The 20,266-nt window shown below is 45.8% G+C and overlaps 1 protein-coding gene across 2 annotated transcripts in view; it reads left to right on the forward strand.

Annotated features, from left to right (window-relative positions):
- LOC119953425 (sodium-coupled monocarboxylate transporter 1-like) overlaps window positions 1-20,266 on the forward strand; it is a 75,599-nt gene that overhangs the window by 19,162 nt on the left and 36,171 nt on the right. For both annotated transcript variants that reach the window (XR_005458015.1, XM_038777688.1), the window contains exons 5-13: window positions 959-1,010; window positions 2,172-2,239; window positions 4,878-5,032; window positions 10,472-10,612; window positions 13,844-13,973; window positions 18,044-18,132; window positions 18,533-18,654; window positions 18,842-18,912; window positions 19,033-19,119. Coding sequence is in view for 1 of the 2 variants with exons in the window: in XM_038777688.1 (XP_038633616.1) it covers window positions 959-1,010; window positions 2,172-2,239; window positions 4,878-5,032; window positions 10,472-10,612; window positions 13,844-13,973; window positions 18,044-18,132; window positions 18,533-18,654; window positions 18,842-18,912; window positions 19,033-19,119 (915 nt within the window). In the remaining variant the exon portion in view is untranslated. The remainder of the gene's footprint in view (window positions 1-958; window positions 1,011-2,171; window positions 2,240-4,877; window positions 5,033-10,471; window positions 10,613-13,843; window positions 13,974-18,043; window positions 18,133-18,532; window positions 18,655-18,841; window positions 18,913-19,032; window positions 19,120-20,266) is intronic.

Raw genomic sequence — 20,266 nt, forward strand, 5'->3', positions numbered from 1 at the left:
TGCCCGGGATTTTAAAGAATGGTGTCTGTATATTTTTTTTAATTTAGAGTATCCAATTCATTTTTTCCAGTTAAGGGGAAATTTAGTGTGGCCAATTCACCTAGCCTGCACATCTTTTGGGTTGGGGGTGCGAAACCCACGAAAACACGGGGAGAAACTACACACAGACTGTGAGCCAGAGCCGGGATCGAACCTGGGACCTCGGCGCCCTGAGGCAGCCGTGCTAACCATTGCACCACTGGTATCCTTATTTTCAGACAAAATTAAAATATAAACTTTGGCACAGAGATTGAGGTCCATCTAAATACCTGGGTATCTTCTGTGCACTTGAATGGTGAAGCCTGACACACCCCAAATACTGGCTTCACTCCTCATTATAATGGGACCAACACAGTGATGTGAAGAAGTGATCGAGATCAGATCACAACTAACATGGCAGTGGCTCTCAGGCAAGTGGCCGGTTTCAAGGGCAGGTGTTGGGTTGAGGAATGAGGTCAAGTCCAGGTCAGGTCTGCGTTTCGGTCCAGAAATCAGGGCCAGATATCATGGATTCAGATATCAGGGCCAGGTATTATGGATTCAAAAATCAGGGCCCGATATCATGGATTCAGAAATCAGGGCCAGATATCGTGTATTCAGAAATTATGGGGCAAAGGGATTATGGGGCCAGCAGGTTGCTTTTTAATGTGGTATTAATAAAATCTATTTGGGATGTAACTGTGATCTAAAATAATACATGATCTGATTTGTTTGTCCAATTGCTGCAAATTGTAGTATAGGTGTAAAATTGGTACAATATTTTGAACATAAAATATTGTTGTAATGATAATCTAGCTTTGACCACACTGAGTGATAATTGTTAGCAGCAGATGTTGTGCTGTGGTGAGAATTTTGTGTATAAGGTTCATTGGAAATTTTTTTCCATTAATTTTTGTTGTGTTCTTTGGCTGTTTTTCAGTTCATTTATCTTGGCATTGCAACGTACACACCCGCTTTAGCACTCAGTGAAGGTGAGTTAAGTAATACTAGATAACATGCACACTTCTCCTATCGTGTTGTTAAAATGTGCATCTGTGATGAGAGAGTATTTTAAATGTTTTTATCTTCACAACTGTCGCCAATCATTGAACTTTTTCATGTATTACATCAGTGTTCTTTGGGCAATGTTCCAGGCATTGACATCAGTAGCAACCCCCCACTCACTCCTCCTCATCAGCTTGAAAGGCTCCTGCCCTCTCCCAGGGCAGGTTTCTCTCTATTACGGCGCCAACATCGTAATTGGCGATCAGGCGGAGAGTCGACTCTGGTGCAGAAATCGGGGCCGGTTTGACGCTGGTCAGCCATTCTCTGCCCCCTCTGAAATGGCGTCATCGTGTCACGTGCAGTTGCAACGGCGTTGGCGCATCATTGGCCGGCCCTCCTGCGATGCTCCACCCACAATGGGCCGTGTTCCCAACAGCGCGGGACATGTGTGGTCTCAGCCGTGCGGGAACCCGGTGTGGTGATTGCGGACTGTGTCCACCACCACCACACTCTGCCGGGATCCATGCTGCTGGCCGGGGAGACGTCTGCGAGGGTTGAGGGGCTGGTACGGGGTGGCCAGGGGTGACCTGTGGGATCCCGGATGACGGGTTGGGTCCGCGCACAGCCGGCGCCATGTAGTACGGCGTGACCGCTGCAGGTCGCCAGCCATGTGCATGCGTGGCCCGGGATCCAGTCATTCTCCGAGTTTCACCCGGCGCCTCACGATGACGCAGTTGGTGAGGGTTTCACAAAGGTTTTTGGTGGTAAAAGACCACACATGCTCTGCTGGTGTCAGCACTTAGCCACTGAAACGGAGAATCCAGCCCAGAATATCTCGCAGCTGCCCAATGCTTACACTAAGGCCTCTGATGGAGAATCAGAACATCTTGGTACCTGCTCTGTGGCTGCTTCAGCAATTTTCTTCACAGGTACTTTCAGTAGAGGCCAGGCCTGACAGGAAGCAGCCATGAACTTTTTCTCCTACGTTAGTTCATTTAATAAGAATGATGGTTGCATTTTATTCTGTGGATTGTGCACATGTATTTTTATCCTTATCTATTCAATTTTGTTACCACCTTAAATTAGCTTTCAGGTTAATTAACTTGCTGCTTATAAATTTAACCTATTTCAATAATTGTCCGTTTCAGTTACTGGAATCAACTTGTGGATTTCCATCATAACCACAGGGTCCGTGTGTACTCTGTATACAACACTAGTAAGAAATCTCAATGTTTAAAAAAATTATTTAATAGTTAATGTATGATATTCCGTGGATAGCGTGCATGCAGTTCATATTCAGTTATTTACATGCCACTTGTAATTCTAACCTTTTTCAATAATTGTGTTTCAGTTGCTATTTCAGACTCGAGGGGCTGAATGGCCTCCTCCAGTGCTTTGCTATTTTGCAATTCCATGTACAGAGGTGAAAGTAATTGGTTATAATTGTCAGTCCTGCTCCACCCATGTTTCCTAGACATGACTGACAGCTGTCAGATGAGGAGCAGGAATCCTGTTCCTGGCTCCGCAGCTTTGTTGCCAGCCACAGCTGGTCAGGTCCACTCCCCATCTCTGAGAGATACTTTCCAAAAAGGCTGCTGCTGGTGAAACAAAACGCTTGCCAAACTTATTGAAATAAGATAAACAGAAAATGGTGGAAATGCACAGCAGTTCAAACAGCACCTGAGAGGAGAGAAACAGACTTAACAGGGTTGATTTTTACAGAGTTGTAAGGACTCTGGGGCAAGTGCAAAATGGTGAACAGGCCCTATTTCTGCGCATCCGCATCCCTTCCAAGCATCTCCGATATTTGGCGGCTGGTAGCAAGCTCGCGCCCGGCATTCCAGACCACACCAGCTCCAAAGACTCACGTCCGTCTGGGAGAAAATATTCTCCTTATCTCTGTCTTAAATGAGCAACCCCTCATTTTAAACAGTGACCCCCTCGTTCTAGATTCTCCAGCGAGAGGAAACATCTTTTCCACATCCACTCTGTCAAGACCCCTCAGGGTCATAAAGGTTTTGATCAAGTTGCCTCTGACTCTCCTAAACTCCATTGGATACAAACCTATCCTCTCCAACATTTCCTCATAAAACAACCCACCCATTCCTGGTATTAGTCCAGTAAACCTTCTCTGAACTGCTTCTAGCATATTTGCATCTTTCCTTAAATGAGGAGACCAATTCTGTACACAGTATTCCAGATAGTCTCACCAATGGCCTGTCTAACTGAAGCATAACCTCCCTACTTTTGACATCAATTCCTCTTAGAATACACAATAGCATTCTATTAACATTGAATCGCCACGGTGCAGAAGGAGGCCATTCGGCCCATCGCGTCTGCACTGATCCTCCGAAAGAGCACTCCAACCCAGGCCCAATCCCCCACCCTATCCCTGCAACCCAACCTAGGGACAATGTGGCTCATCCAATTCACCGAACCTGCACATCTTTGGACTGTGGGAGGAAACCAGAGCACCCAGAGGAAACCCACGCAGACACATGGGAAGAATGTGCAAACTCCACACAGCCAGTCGCCCGAGGTCGGAATCGAACCTGGGACCTTGGCGCTGTGAGGCAGCAGTGCCACCATGTCACCATGTTTTCCCAATTACATACTGTACCTGTATACTAGGACACTAGTATATACACTCTGCCCCTCAGAGCAATCTTTCACCATTTGGATAAAAAGCTTCTTATTTATTCTTCCTGCCAAAATGGACAATTTCACATTTACCACATTATAATCCATTTGCCAGATTTTTGCCGACTCACTTTGCCTACCTATGCCCTTTCGTAGCCTCCGTACATCCTCTTCACAATTTATTTTCCTACCTATCTTTGTGACATTAGCAAATTTTGCAACAATACCTTCTGTCCCTTCAACCAAGTTATTTAAACAAATTGTAAAAGTTGAGCCCTCAACAGGGCCGGCTCAAGGTACCGGCAACTCGGGCAGTCGCCCGTGGCGCCATGTGCTAGGGGGCGCCATCAAGGAGTGCGTGACCGGCGTCAGAGACCCGGCGCCGCGTAAAAGACTCGGGTCCTGCGCATGCGCAGTTGGGCCGGTGCCAACCAGCGCATGCGCGGTGGCCGCCCTCCCCCAGGCCACCCCGCACAAACATGGCGGATGGATCCAGGCTCGCTGGTGGAAAAAAGGAGGCCTGCCGACAGAGAGACCGGCCCGCCGATCGGTGGGTCCCGATCATGTACCAGGTCACTCCGCCCCCCCCCCCCCCCTCAGGCCCCCTCCGCCCCCCCTCGGGCCCCCCCCTCGGGCCCCCCCCTCGGGCCCCCCCTCCCCCCCTCCACCCCCCTCTCCGCCCCTCCCAACCCCCCCCCCCCCCGCCCCCCCCCCCCCTCCCCTCTGGCCAATGTGATCATGTGATTGACTCACATAATCCTTTTATGAGAGTCTGGGTTCTCAGCCAGGCTGCGCCAGAAGTGACTGAAAGTGGGTCAGCTGCCACCTTCAGTAATTCCCAATCTTCTGCAGCACTGGGGCCAGTGACACTGCCAATCCAATTTTGTGGTTGTTTCCTATTTTCTTTTGTTTGCTTTTATCTTTCTCTCCCTCAGCCCCATATTTTACTTAATATGGGATCTAGGAGCATGGACAAATGGATACTTTTAAGTCTGATGTAATTGCTATTTTGTCTGCTAAATATCAACGATTGTGTTAGTGAAGCTTCTTCCTCCAAAAGCAGTTGGTTTTCTCAAAGTAGCATTATTCCTATAATTACCAGTTATTTCTCCATAAAATCAATCCTGTTAAAGGCACTCTGTGCTCTGTTTAATATATTATTCCTTGTTCATGGGTTTATATCAGTGTTTAATTATTATTTGTAATTTTAATAGGGTGGTATTAAAGCTGTTGTCTGGACAGATGTATTCCAAATCTGTATAATGCTGGCTGGCCTCCTTGCTTTGATGATTCAGGGCTTGATTCAAGTCGGAGGATTTGAAAAGGTTTGGAGAATTGCAGAGCGTGGCGGGCGCATCAATTTTTTTGAGTGAGTAAATTTGAAAGGTGGTTATTGTTCTACTTACAATGATTCATTTCTATTTGCCTTCTCTTTAGAGACATTTTAGAGACACCTCAGGGGCAACACAACATTAAAGTGTCTTCTAGCACCATAACAGTAAAAAAGGAGTCAGAAATGAAGCTGTAGTAGTCAAAAACCAGAATGAAGATTGTGTTGAGGAGGAAGGGAATATTGTCAAAATAGTAAAAGGTCAGTAGGGAGATGGTCCTTGAAGGGGGGGGGGGGGGGGGCGTGCTGTCTACAATGGCGTCCTCAGAGTTAAACTGAGGGTTAAGCTGAGCATCGGGGAGAACAGTCACAGCTGGGGGATGGGGGAGAGCAGCGAGATGCAGTAGGGTGGCAGGTTCCGGGTAATAGTTGGGTCACTGAAGATTTCATGACTGATGGAACCATCAATTCACCAGACACGTGTTTCCGATATGAGTCTAGGCTTTAATCGACTTACTACAGAGCCAGCCTGTTACCCGTTGATGAACTCTCAGTGAACTGCAGGCTGACTCTGGACAAGGGTATTTATACAGCAGCACTAGGGGGAGGAGTCGTGGGCGGAGCCAAGGGTGGAGCCCTGTACAAGCTCCTGAGCATTCCCAGAGCTACTCCGCCTAGTGGTCGGATAACGCTACAGCGCTTACAAAGACATAGTGTGAATTATCATGTTACATTCGCCACACTGACAAAACAGGAAGCTCAGATAATGGAAGAGTTGATGGTCAGGGTGGGCCTGGGATGGCAACAGATAGAGGCTCAGTTGGGAGAGAAGGAAGTGGAGGGTGATGATTATAGGTACAAGGGTAAAGGGGGAGGTTCAAAGGTGATGGGGAAGGAAGGGTCATATTTGTTGGGTGGTGGGTGATGGGGAAGTTAGTGTTTGACAGGAGAAGAGATGTTGTCGTGAGTCTGGAATGTGCCACGCACCATTTCGACATTCTCTGCTATTCCATGCTGTCGCTGTGAAACTGCAATCCCTCAAAGTGGGAGGAGGGTATTTCCGGGTGAGTGGAGTTCAAGGTGAACACAACTGGCTGACTGAAGGCAACCCTGATTTCCTACTGGTTCTCGCCCAGGAGGAGATGGTGTAGGTTGGCACAGGGCCAGGATAAGCAACTAATTGAGTAGCAGGAGGCAGAGGGGCCTCAAGGAGAACAGGGTGCTGGCGGCCAGGGATCAGTATGACAGCAAGCATGGGCCTGACCATGGTTATATCACAGCACAAGGCGGCCAGGGATCAGTATGACAGCAAGCATCGGCCTGACCATGGTTATATCACAACACAAGGCGGCCAGGGATCAGTATGACAGCAAGCATCGGCCTGACCATGGTTATATCACAGCACAAGGCGGCCAGGGATCAGTATGACAGCAAGCATGGGCCTGACCATGGTTATATCACAGCACAAGGCGGCCAGGGATCAGTATGACAGCAAGCATGGGCCTGACCATGGTTATATCACAGCACAAGCCGCTATCTACAGATGAGCAAATGGCACTGCTGGAGGTGCCTGAGGATCTGGTTACTCACATCTGCCAACTTCTTCATGATGGCCTGCAGTCACAAAGACTTGCAGGCAATACCACGCTGGTGGTGTTAAAGGTCAACACCACCTTAAACTTCATTGCCAGCAGCTCCTTCTAGGGCTCAACTGGGTACCTCTGTGGCATCTCCCAGTCAGTGACACACAAGTGCATCTGAAGGTGACTTTGCCCCCTTCAGGAAAGCGTACCAACTTGTCCAATGCCACCTTGATCCCAAAAGCCAGGCTGTAGATGCGTTTGGATTTGCTGGAATCACAGGTTTCCCGCAAGTGTAAGAAGTTGTTGATTGCACACATGTGGCCTTGAGATCGCCCTGGCAACAGCCAGTCACATTCAGCAGTGGGAAAGGCTTCTTCTCTTTGAATGTGCAATTAATGTGTGATCCACATGTCTACGCTCAGTTCCCAGGCAGCTCGGCTGACACGTACAGTCTGACCCACATTCTGACCCACATTCTGACCCACATTCAGTTGCCATGAGTTTTTGAAGGATTTCAGCAATTGCAGGATTGGCTGATGATGCCAATTCGCCATCCGCAGAGTGCTACTGAGGAGGGGGTAAAATACCTCCACAAGGTCCCTGATTGAGCAGATGATGGGCCTCGACAGATGAGATTCAGATGTTGAGACCACTCAGGCCGGGCTCTCCTATACTCACCAGTGTCCCAGATTATCGTTGCCCTGCACAACCTCACACAACAAAAGAGGATGTCGTGGCCAACGGAGACATAGCTGCTGAGGAGGTCTCCTCTGACAATACAGATGGTAAAGGGAATGGTGCTGACAAGGGGCAGGACCTCCCATCAGGCCGAGGTTATTGGGAGGATTGGATGCAGCAGATAGACCCAGGACACGCTGATAGTTAACAAAGGCAGAGAAAGCTGCCTCTCGAAGACATTTCCTTTGCTTTTTCATTTGCTGTGTTCTGCTAGCTGGCAGGCCCCCGATTCTTTCTGGCAACAGATGTTATACTTTGCTCCAATGTACTTTGATATATGATAGTGAATTAAATTGCACTGCGTAACGTGAGCCCTGCTGGAGGTTTAATCCTTTGTATAGTGCCAAATTGTGCAGCTGTACATGAACTCTGTTGCTAAGTGTGCACATTAGAACCTGCAAAACACTCCCTTTCCTCAGACCACCTGAAAGTAGAAATTAGATTAATCCCAGATCCTCATAAAGTCCGTGTGCATGACAACTTGGAAATAAGGCTTGGAATCTTCCCCTCCGGACTCAGAGTGCCTGGCTGCAGCAGGAAACTGGATCTTTGTCACGCCAAAAATCTTTGAGCTTACTTTGGAGTCCATTCACAGAGTGCCTGACCGCCACTATGGGTTGCTGAGTAACGACCACTCTTTACCCTTTGATTACAGAGACTCTGATAAGTCTCAGCCCGCGGTGGCTTCAGTATTAGAGCAAGACTGTGAACTCTATTTATACAAAGCGAACATTGGTAAAGGTCCCCCGCCCCCTTATCGAGGGAGCTGGGGTTCCGCAAGATCCACGGGGTAATTAATCATCCCTACCCCGTAAAACATGCACGGGTTGTAACAAGGTCATTAACGATTAGATGTGCCCACCACAGCTCTCTCCAGAAATATTTTCTACCATTAAGAACACAGTGTAGAGCAGGGGTGGGCAAACTTTTCCGTGCAAGGGCCACATTCAGAAATTCACAATTTTAAAGGGCCGCATAGTATATTAAGTAAAATAATTACTTCACCCGGTTATGATTCTGGGCGCCTCATATAGAACATAGAACAGTACAGCACAGAACAGGCCCTTCGGCCCTCAACGTTGTGCCGAGCAATGATCACCCTACTCAAGTCAACGTATCCACCCTATACCAGTAAGTAACCCAACAGCCCCCCCCCCCCCCCCCTCCATTAACCTTAAAAAAAAAAATTTTTTTAATTTTTAAAAAAAAAATTTTATTTAAAAAAAAAAAAAAAATTTTAATGACTTGGTGGGCCGCATAAAGACCTTTGGCGGGCCGCATGCGGCCCGCAGGCCGTAGTTTGCCCACCCCTGGTGTAGAGCTTCACTCTCTCATTTACTGTGTTCCTCACTCCTCATATTGTAGGTTTAACTCTCTGTGAGTGTTTATGACATCTCCTCACATCTCACACCAGGGCAACAGCTGCAGCACTTGGCTCCGCACTCTGTGCAGACATCCTTTCCAGAGCTTACACATGGTCAGCTGGAAGTATTGGCTTGCATCTTGCATGCCCTGGCCACACACTCACAAATGATGGCTTAATCATAGACATGTGGGATTATTGAGTAATGACTATAATGCAAGGGAACTGAATCTATAGGAATTAAGTATCGGACTTTGATTGAGGCCCAAACTCCACACGTTTAAATATCTGTGACCATTGAAGCAGCCAGCAGCAAGATGGAACCCTGGGAACTTCCAAACTATGCATGTGAACACAAGTACATACACTGGCTGAACGCCCATGGCACCTGCCTGCCTTCAATACTTATTTATCGTTCTTTTCTTAATCAGTATGTTGAGGTGTAACCTCCACATGTGCAGCTGAGTGGGACGCACCCTGCTGGTGGTTATACTCTGTGAGGGTGATGACTTTGGCAAGCTGTTCAATGTCCTGTCTAACATCACTGTGCACCTTCACACTTACACTGCCTGATGCCATTATGATGGAGCCCCTCACCCTGGCCGAGCACAGCGGACAGTTCACCCTCTTCCTGCACTACCAGGCAGTTCTTTGGTGAGCCCCACAGGTTCTAACCACTCCCATGACCACCGCCCAGGCTACTGTGGCCAGAAGAGAGGACGTCCGGCTTCCATCCCTGAGAAACAGCACCTCCCGTCTTTCCTGGAAGGCCTGGAGGAGAATCCCTGGAAGGCTTTGATGGACCACGTTGTCTGGTCTCCGCAGAATGTGAAGTCCACAGCCTGGCCCGTGAATATCTGGCTGTTCAGCTGCCATTTAAATATTGCAGAAAGACCTCTGACAGCATGAAACAAAATGGGAGGGATGGCAGCTTACTACCTGCCCCTCAGACCACAAAAATCCACCGAGCAGTTGTGCACATAATAAGCTGACCAGCACAAGATTGCACATGTTCAGCTGTCCTGCCCTCCCGGAGAAAATCACACTGATCTTCGACTCCAGAATGAAAGATTCCGGCTTGTGTTATCATTTATAATACCGCAAAAAAATTCAATCCCCAAACTGAAAATTAGACTCCAAAAGCATCTGAATCATGAAATTAGATATTCATAACAAGTAAAGTGGTTACACACTCACAAATGATGGCAGAAGAAGTAGACGAGTTTACGGGGAGGCCGTGGCACAGTGGTATTGTCGCTGGACCAATATTCCAGGGACCCAGGATAATGATCTGGGGACCTGGGTTCGAATCCCCACCACAACAGATGGTGGAATTTAAACTCAATAAAATATCTGGAATTAAAAGTCAAATGATGACCATGAAACCATTGTCGATTGTCGTAAAAACCCATCTGGTTCACTAATGTCCTTTAGGGAAGGAAATCTGCCGTCCTTACCCGGTCTGACCTACATGTGACTCCAGACCCACAGCAATGTGGTGACTCGTAACTGCCCCCTGGAATGGCCGAGCAAGACACGTAATTGTATTCAACCAATACCAAGACACTGCAGCGGTTCAAGAAGGCAACCACCACCTTCGGAAGGGCAACTTGGGATGGTCAATAAATACTGGCCTAACCAACAACACCCACACCCTGGAAATGAATTTTAAAATAGACAACATGTAAAGCTTTTCATTTCCCACTGATGATTATCTGTTGATATTAATATCATTTTATTTTTTGATATCTATGCAAAATAGATTAAAGTTCCAGAATTTTTTTTTTCTTTCAGTTTTGATCCTGACCCCAGGAGAAAACATACATTTTGGACCACAATGATAGGAGGTACTTTTGTATGGATTGCAATATACAGTTGTAACCAAGCACAGGTACAAAGATACTTGGCTTGCAAGAACGAAAAAGAGGCAAAAAAGTAAGTGAAACTGATAATTAAAGGATAAGTTTGCGTTCAAAACCAGCAACCAACACTTAATATTCTCCATCCAAACTCATGCAACGTCTGATGCATTTTAAGAGATTTCAAAATGGTACGATAGCTAACAAATACAAACGTGTATCTACGTGGAAATGAGTTAATAAAGGGATCAAGCTGACAGCAATCCTAATCTCGTAGAAACATAGAAATTAGGATCAGGAGGAGAACATTTGGCCCTTCTAGCTTGCTCCACTGTTTGATCATGGTTAATCATTCAACTAAACAGCTTAATCCTACCTTTCCCCGTATCCTTTGATCCCCTTTGCCCAAGTGCTATATCTAACTGCCTCTTGACCTCAACTACTTCCTGTGGTAACAAATTCCACAGGCTCACCACTCTGTGGGAGACAAAAATTCTCCTCCTCTCTGTCCTAAATGGTCTACCCTGTATCCTCAGACTGTGACCCCTGGTCTAGACACCCATCTTCGCGAACATCCTTCTTACATCTACCCTGTCTAGTCCTGTTAGAGTTTCAGAATTTCTATAACATCTCCCCTCATTCTTCTGAACTCCAGCGAATACAATCCTGTCCGATTCAATCTCTCCTCATACATCAGTCCCGCCATCCCAGGTATCAGTCTGGTAAACTTCACGGCACTTCCTCTTTAGCAAGAACATCCTTCCTCAGATAGGGAGGCCAAAAATGCACACAATCCTCCAGGTGTGGCCTCACCAAGGCCCTGTATAATTACAGCAATACATCCCTGCTCTGTCCTCGAATTCTCTCGCTATGTCGGCCAGCACACAATTTTCCTTTCCGCCTGCTGTACCTGCATGCTTACCTTCAGTGACTGGTGTTCTAGGACACCTAGGCCTCATTGCACATTTGCCGCTCCTAATTTATGACCATGGTTAGCACTGCTGCTTCACAGCTCCGAGGACCTGGGTTCCATCACGGCCCCGGGTCACTGTCCGTGTGGAGTTTGAACATTCTTATCGTGTCTGCGTGGGTCTCACCCCCACAACCCAGAAAGATCTACAGATAGGTGGATTGGCCAGGCTGGTTTAAGACCTCTGGCCTGACGGAATATACCCAAGGTTACTACGGAAAGCGAGGGAGGAGATTGCTGCGCCGTTGGCGATGATCTTTGCGTCCTCACTCTCCACTGTAGTAGTACAGGATGATTAGAGAGAGGCGAATGTTGTTCCCCTATACAAGAAAGAGAATAGGGAAATCCCTGGGAATTACAGACCCATCAGTCTCATGTCTGTGGTGAGCAAAATATTGGAAAGGATTCTGAGAGATAGGATTTATGATTATTTTGAAAAACATAGTTTGATTAAAGATAGTCACATGGCTTTGTGAGGGGCAGGTCATGCCTCACAAGCCTCATTGAATTCTTTGAGGATGTGACAAGACACATTGATGAAGGTCGGGCAGTGGATGTGGTGTATATGGATTTCAGTCAGGCATTTGAAAGGTTCCCCATGGTAGGCTCATTCAGAAAGTTAGGGGCCATGGGATACAGGGAACTTTGGTTGTCTGGATATAGAATTGGCTGGCTGAAAGAAGACAGCGAGTAGTAGTGGATGGAAAGTATTCTGCCTGGAGGTCGGTGACCAGCGGTGTCCCACAAGGATCTGTTCTGGGACCTCTGCTCTTTGTGGCTTTTATAAATGACTTGGATGAGGAAGTGGAAGGGTGGGTTAGTAAGTTTGCTGATGACACAAAGGTTGGGGGAGTTGTGGATAGTGTTGAGGGTTGTTGCAGGTTACTACAGGACATTGACAGGATGCAGAGCTGGGCTGAGAAGGGGCAGATGGAGTAAAACCTGGATAAATGTGAAGTGATTCATTTTGGAAGGTTGAATTTGAATGCTGAATACAGGGTTAAAGGCAGGATTCTTGGAAGTGTGGAGGAACAGAGGGATCTTGGGGTCCACGTACATAGATCTCTCAAAGTTGCCACCCAGGTTGATAGGGTTGTTAAGATGGCATATAGTGTGTTGGCTTTCATTAACAGGGGGATTGAGCTTCAGAGCCGCGAGGTTTTGCTGCAGATTTATAAAACCCTAGTTAGACGACACTTGGAATATTGTGTCCAGTTCTGGTTGCCTCATTATAGGAAGGATGTGGATGCTTTGGAGAGGGTACAGAGGAGATTTACCAGGATGCTGCCTGGACTGGAGGGCATGTCTTATGAAGAAAGGTTGAGGGAGCTAGGGCTTTTCTCACTGGAGCGAAGAAGGAAGAGAGGTGACTTGATAGAGGTGTACAAGGTGACGAGAGGCATGGATAGAGTGGATAGCCAGAGACTTTTCCCCAGGGCAGAAATGGCTGTCACGAGGGGACATAATTTTAAGGTGATTGGAGGAAGGTAGCGGGGAGATGTGTTATGGGCCAGGGTTTAGGGAACCCCAAAGTGTATCATGGAGTTCACCTGACCCGCAACTTTTACTAGATTGTGGTATGGGGAGCACACGGCCCACTCTACAGGTGTGGTACAGCAGAAATGGAAAAGTATTTTTTAAAGCAAAACAATGTTTATTCTATGAACTCAAGTTAACCTTTTTAAAACATACAGTGAACATCTTAGCAACCATCAATTCAAATACAACCCCCAAAGAATACAACACTAAGTAATCCTTAATAACTTCCCAAATAACATCCAGACGACAAAAGAAACACCTTTTAACAGAAGCAAATTAGGTTAACATTCACTACTGAGAATATTTATAATTCTGAATTCACCAAATGATCAAGAGATAGTATTTTCATGGCAGAGAGAACAGCAGTACACCTGCTTTGTCTGGCTTCAGCTCCAACACGGAAAATGAAACTAAAACACACCCAGCAGCAAACAGCCTAAAACAAAAGTAAAAAGCTGACAGATAGCCCAGTTCCACCCACTCTCTAACATCACTGCAGTAATAAACACCTATTTCTTAAAGGTACTCTCACGTGACAGATGTCAGGAGTAGGTTCTTTACACAGAGAACGGTGGGTGTGTGGAATGCACTGCCAGCGGAGTTGGTGGAGTCAAAGTCATTAGGGACTTTTAAGCGGCTCTTGGGCAGGCACGTGGTCAGCAGTAAATTCAAGGGGTGTAGGTTAGGTTGATCTTAGATAAGGATAAATGGTCGGCACAACACCCTGGACCGAAGGGCCTCTTCTGTGCTGATATGTTCTATGTTTCTATGTTCTATGTTCTATGTTCTATTTAACAGGGCAATATTCCTGAACTGGGTTTGTATGCTTGGACTGACTGCCACGGCTTGCCTGTGTGGCTTGGTCATGTATGCTATTTATGAAACCTGCGATCCAGTTGAAGCAAAAAGAATTAACAATTCTAACCAGGCAAGTAAAGGCTTGTTTTTAGAGCACAATTTGGAGGAGCTTGATAGCATCGTAGAGAGAGGAATTTCCCAACGGTCAATGGAAATAATCCCAAGACTAGATTTCACGTTTTAAATCAGCATGGTATGGGCAGTACATTAGCACAGTGGTTAGCACTGTTGCTTCACAGTGCCAGGGACCCGAGTTTGATTCCCAACTTGGGTCACTGTCTGTGTGGAGTCTGCATGTTCTCCCCATGTCTGTGTAGGTTTCTTCCGGGTGCTCCGGTTTCCTCCCACAATCCAAAGATGTGCAGGTGGATTGGGCCATGCTAAATTGCGCCGTAGTGTCCAAAGGATTACTGAGTTACGCGGATAGGGTGGAGGTGTGGGCTTAAGTACTCTTTCAAGGGCACCAAATAGCTTCCTTCTCCACTGTTGGTTCTATTACTGCAACAAACAAACTTAGCAGAGAACAAAAACAAAGATGGTCTGAGATGAGTTTGACGGCTGAGTGCATGTCCAATACAATAATGTGATAAGTGTTGAACATATTGCTTCTCACTGCAGAGTCTGCCTGAACTCTTTGATTTCATTCTTAAATGATTTTACATAAAAACCAACATTCTGTTTGTTAGGGATAATAGGTGGGATTGCAGAATGCGATTCTTCCAAAATACCCATAAATTCCCATGAAATCAAAACTAAAATTTGATTTACCCAACGTAGTAGGGTGGTAGTCCTGCAGATTTCTAGATTAGGTGAAAGATGGTCTGAGATGAATTTGACAGCTAGGGTGTCCTTCGGTATCAATGTATTAGCCACACCATATGAGGTTTTTAGCCAAACATCTCATCCTTAAGCATTGGCAGGTGGATGTGAATGGCTATGTCAAAGCAAACTAGAATTCAAGCCCTGACCAAAGTGTATTAGGTCCCACAACGCCCACCAGTAAAGACAGCCATGCTCAATAAGCACCTTCACATTATTTACAGATTTCCTGGAAAGTCTCCTTGAATCCCCCAGGGTTTCGTGAACTCCTCTTTGAGAACCACTACAGTCAAATGGAGTTTTATTTTGTTCTTCTGTCTTGCATTAAATGAGTTTGTCCAGTCTCAACCCAATTTCTAGTGTGCATGGATCAATAGTTCCCAACCGTAATGATTTAATACTCATTCGAAGTATAATGTCAAAAAGTTACAGGAATGGCTTGTGTAAGAAATGTAAAATGTCACGTTTATGCACTAAAGGGGAGGTGGTGGTGCAGCAGTATTGTCTCTGGATTAGTGATCCAGAGAGCCAGGGTATTGCTCTGGGGACCCAGGTTCGAATCCAGAGAGCCAGGGTATTGCTCTGGGAACCTAGGTTCAAATCCAGAGAGCCAGGGTATTGCTCTGGGGACCCAGGTTCGAATCCAGAGAGCCAGGGTATTGCTCTGGGGACCCAGGTTCGAATCCAGAGAGCCGGGGTATTGCTCTGGGAACCCAGGTTCAAATCCAGAGAGCCAGGGTATTGCTCTAGGAACCCAGGATTAGTAATCCAGAGAGCCAGGGTATTGGTCTGGGGGCCCACGTTCGAATCCAGAGAGCCAGGGTATTGCTCTGGGAACCAAGGTTCTAATCCAGAGAGCCAGGGTATTGCTCTGGGGACCCATGATTAGTAATCCAGAGAGCCAGGGTATTGCTCTGGGAACCCAGGTTCGAGTCCAGAGAGCCAGAGTATTGCACTGGGGACCCAGGTTCGAATCCAGAGAGCCAGAGTATTGCTCTGGGAACCCAGGTTCTAATCCAGAGAGCCAGGGTATTGCTCTGGGAACCCAGGTTCGAATCCAGAAAGCCAGGATATTGCTCTGGGAACCCAGGTTCGAATCCAGAAAGCCAGGGTATTGCTCTGGGAACCAAGGTTCTAATCCAGAGAGCCAGGGTATTGCTCTGGGGACCCAGGTTCGAATCCAGAGAGCCAGGGTATTGCTCTGGGGACCCATGTTCGAATCCAGAGAGCCAGAGTATTGCTCTGGGAACCCAGGTTCGAATCCAGAGAGCCAGGGTATTGCTCTGGGAACCCAGGTTCGAATCCAGAGAGCCAGGGTATTGCTCTGGGGACCCAGGATTAGTAATCCAGAGAGCCAGAGTATTGCTCTGGGAACCCAGATTCGAATCCAGAGAGCCAGGGTATTGGTCTGGGGACCCAGGTTCGAATCCAGAGAGCCAGGGTATTGGTCTGGGGACCCAGGATTAGTAATCCAGAGAGCCAGGGTATTGGTCTGGGGACCCAGGATTAGTAATCCAGAGAGCCAGGGTATTGGTCTGGGGACCCAGGATTAGTAATCCAGAGAGCCGGGGTATTGCTCTGGGATCCAAGGTTCTAATCCAGAGAGCCAGGGTATTGGTCTGGGGACCCAGGATTAGTAATCCAGAGAGCCAGGGTATTGGTCTGGGGACCCAGGATTAGTAATCCAGAGAGCCAGGGTATTGGTCTGGGGACCCAGGATTAGTAATCCAGAGAGCCAGAGTATTGCTCTGGGAACCCAGATTCGAATCCAGAGAGCCAGGGTATTGGTCGGGGAACCCAGGTTCAAATCTAGAGAGCCAGGGTATTGCTCTGGGGACCCAGGTTCGAATCCAGAGAGCCAGGGTATTGGTCTGGGGACCCAGGATTAGTAATCCAGAGAGCCAGGGTATTGGTCTGGGGACCCAGGATTAGTAATCCAGAGAGCCAGGGTATTGGTCTGGGGACCCAGGATTAGTAATCCAGAGAGCCAGGGTATTGCTCTGGGAACCCAGGTTCGAATCCAGAGAGCCAGGGTATTGCTCTGGGAACCCAGATTCGAATCCAGAGAGCCAGGGTATTGGTCTGGGAACCCAGGTTCGAATCCAGAGAGCCAGGGTATTGGTCTGGGGACCCAGGTTCGTATCCAGAGAGCCAGGGTATTGCTCTGGGAACCCAGATTCGAATCCAGAGAGCCAGGGTATTGCTCTGGGAACCCAGGTTCGAATCCCACCAGGGCAGATGGTGAAATTTGAATTCAATGGAATGAACAGTCCAATGATGATCATGAAACAATTATGGATTGTTGTAAAAGTCCATCACTAATATCCTTTAGGAAGGGAATCAGCCGTACTTACCCGGTCTATGACACAATGTGAAATAGCCTAGCAAGCCACACAATTGCAGGGCTATAAACACTGGCCAGCCAGTGATACCCACATCCAGTCAATAAAATAAAGGATGCTTGTTGTTAATGCTGGAAGTACAAGATGCCTAAGCTATGTCCAGACATCCCTCATGTTAATAAATACACGTAAAAGAAAGGATACAAATTAATTCTAGTTATATCTAAATAAGTTCCAGAATGTTTTTAATGGTTATAGATCATAGAATCCCTACAGTTCAGAAGTTAGCCCTTCAGCCCATCGAGTCTGCACCAACCTTGTAAAAGAGCTCCCCATCAAGTCCCACTCCCCGGCAACCCTCTAACCCCACAGTGGCTAGCACTGTTGCTCACAGCTCCAGGGTCCCAGCTTCGATTCCCAGCTTGGGTCACTGTCTGTGCGGAGTTTGCATGTTCTCCCCGTGTCTGAGTGGGTTTCCTCCGGGTGCTCCGGTTTCCTCCCACAAGTCCCAAAAGACATGCTGTTAGGTAATTTGGACATTCTGGATTCTCCCTCTGTGTACCCAAACAGGTGCCAAAATGTGGCGACTAGGGGATTTTCACAGTAACTTCATTGTAGTGTCAATGTAAGCCTGCTTGTGACACTAATAAAGATTATTATTATTGTTAACCTCTTGGACTCTTCTGCGTTTTCGCAGCTTTACCTGAGCACCATTTATTTGAAGTTAAGATTGCTGATTTGAAAAAGATTGATGATTCAGTCAGATCAGAAGTTTAATTGAATTAAGTATTGAAAAAATGTAAATTAGAAGATTATGTGGAAAGCTGAAGAAAGGTTAGCTTAAATATCCCTTAAAGTGATCATGTTTGGTGTGTTTATTTTTGTTGATCAAATTTATCAACACTGACAAATACTTAACCTGCAGATGTCAAGAATAATTTCCTTACCTATTCTTTTGATTTTATTATTTTTTTTGAAGATGACCCCATTACTAGTTTTGGATATCTTGGCTCACATACCTGGGGCTCCAGGACTTTTTATCGCGAGTGCATTTAGTGGCACTCTGAGGTATGTAATATGTTGCTCGAGATATTTGCATTGACAGCATGTTCGATAGAACAATATTCAATAAAAAACAATTTATTTCCTGAAGAGCTCGGGAAAATCCACATTCACTTTGCTCATTTATATTCTGTTGCACAAATTAATTGTTGAAAATGTGAAACGGACGCAATAAAATTCAACTGTTGAAATTCTTACAAATCTTGCTTGAAGCAAATCTCGCAGTGAGGAAAAGCCAGAAAGGCATATTTATTTACAAAGTAGATAAAGAAAAGGTAACTGAATTTTAAAAACTGGCCGTGTCCCCCCAACAAATCACACCAGCCAATGCTAGCATGAGTATCTACATTCTATATTCATAGTGTATCTGATGTAACAACTCGTGCTTTATTTTTCTTACCCACAGCACAATCTCTTCAGGCATCAATGCTATTGCTGCAGTGTCTGTGGAAGATATTATTAAACCAAACTGGAAATCATGGGAGCATTTCTCCGAAAGCAAGAAGACATTGTTCACAAAACTTCTAGGTAACGTCTGCAACTCAGGCAGAGTATAAAGTGCAGGAAAATTAATGATATTATTTACCATGGTATGTTTTTATCAGTAGCTTGGTTTGGTTATGCAGAATGTAACCAAGTTGGGTAGTTTAAATAAATCATGAGCGCAATTGATGGTAATTAGTTTTCCTGCTGATTTTCTTCCTCTTATATTTAGCTATGACCTTTGGAATTTGGACAATGCTTCTTGCAGGGTTAACCTCTCTCTTGGAAGAAAATGTAATGGAGGTAATCACATAATTAAGTTCAATTATGCAATGGATGTAGTTTAATTTATAAAATTATACTCAACAACAACAATATTATTCCTGTTGATGCAACACAGTTTTATTTTATCTATCTCCTCAGCTAATCCGAAGTGTTGATGGGTTATTTCTAGGACCCATACTGGGTGTATTTACTTTGGCAGCTTTATTTCCGAAGAGCAATGGCAAGGTAGGCCCTTCAATGCATTTCAGTACATCAAATTTCTGTTTGCAAATAAAATTACCTGTTTACCATTATACCCATGATCATCTAGAAATAATAATTCAAGACATAATTGATATTCACTTTGGAAAATGTAGGTCAGTTAAGGAAAGCCAGCATGGATTTGCTTAGGGAAAATCATGTTTAACTAACTTGCTGGTGACTTTTTTTAAAAGTAGTAACAGAAATGTGTTCATGAACTACCAAAAGGAATTTGATACAATGTCACACAACAGATTTGTGTTACAACTGGACTAGTAATCCAGAGACCCAGGGTAATGCTCTGAGAATCCAGTTTGACTCCCAGCATGGCAGACCTGGAATTAAAAGTTTAATCGTGACCATGAAACCATTGTTGTAAAGACCTGCCTGGTTCACTAATGTCTTTCCTTTCAGGAAGAAATCTGCCGTCTTAACCTGGCCTGGCCTATATTTGACTCCACACCCACAGCAATGTGGTTGGCTCTTAAATGGCCTGACAAGCCACTCAGTTCAAGGCCAATTAGGGGTGGGCAATAAATGCTGGCCCACCCAATGACACCCACATCCCATGAATTATTTTTTAAAACAGCCACCTGGATACAAAGTTGGATAAGTGACAAAAAAAAGAGAATAGTAATTAATGGATATTTTTCAGACAGGAGGATCAGTGTTGGGAACTGTGTTCTCCCTGATATATATTAATGATTCTTGACCATGGTGTATAGGGCACAGTTTCAACATTTTGATGATACAAAACTTGGAAACATTGTGAATTGTGAGAAGGATAGCCGACAACTTCAAAAGGACGTAGACATGATGGTGGAATGGTCAGACACAAATTAAATTCACTGCTGAGAATTGTGAAGTGATTCATTTTGGTAGGAAGAACATGGAGATCAATATAAAAAGGATAGAATTGTAAAGGGGGTGCAGGAACAGCGAGAACTGGGTGTATATATGCATAATCATTGAAGGGGCAGAACAGTTTGAGAGAGTTGTTGATAAAGTGTGCAGTATCTTAGATATTATTATTCAAAACATAAAATGCTGGAGATTTAGCAGGTCTGGCAACATCTGTGGAGCGAGAAACAGATGTTTCAAAATGTTGGGGTGGGGGGGATTTTCCACTCTT

Source organism: Scyliorhinus canicula, chromosome 18, assembly GCF_902713615.1.
Source record: "Scyliorhinus canicula chromosome 18, sScyCan1.1, whole genome shotgun sequence".
Lineage (NCBI taxonomy): Eukaryota > Metazoa > Chordata > Chondrichthyes > Carcharhiniformes > Scyliorhinidae > Scyliorhinus > Scyliorhinus canicula.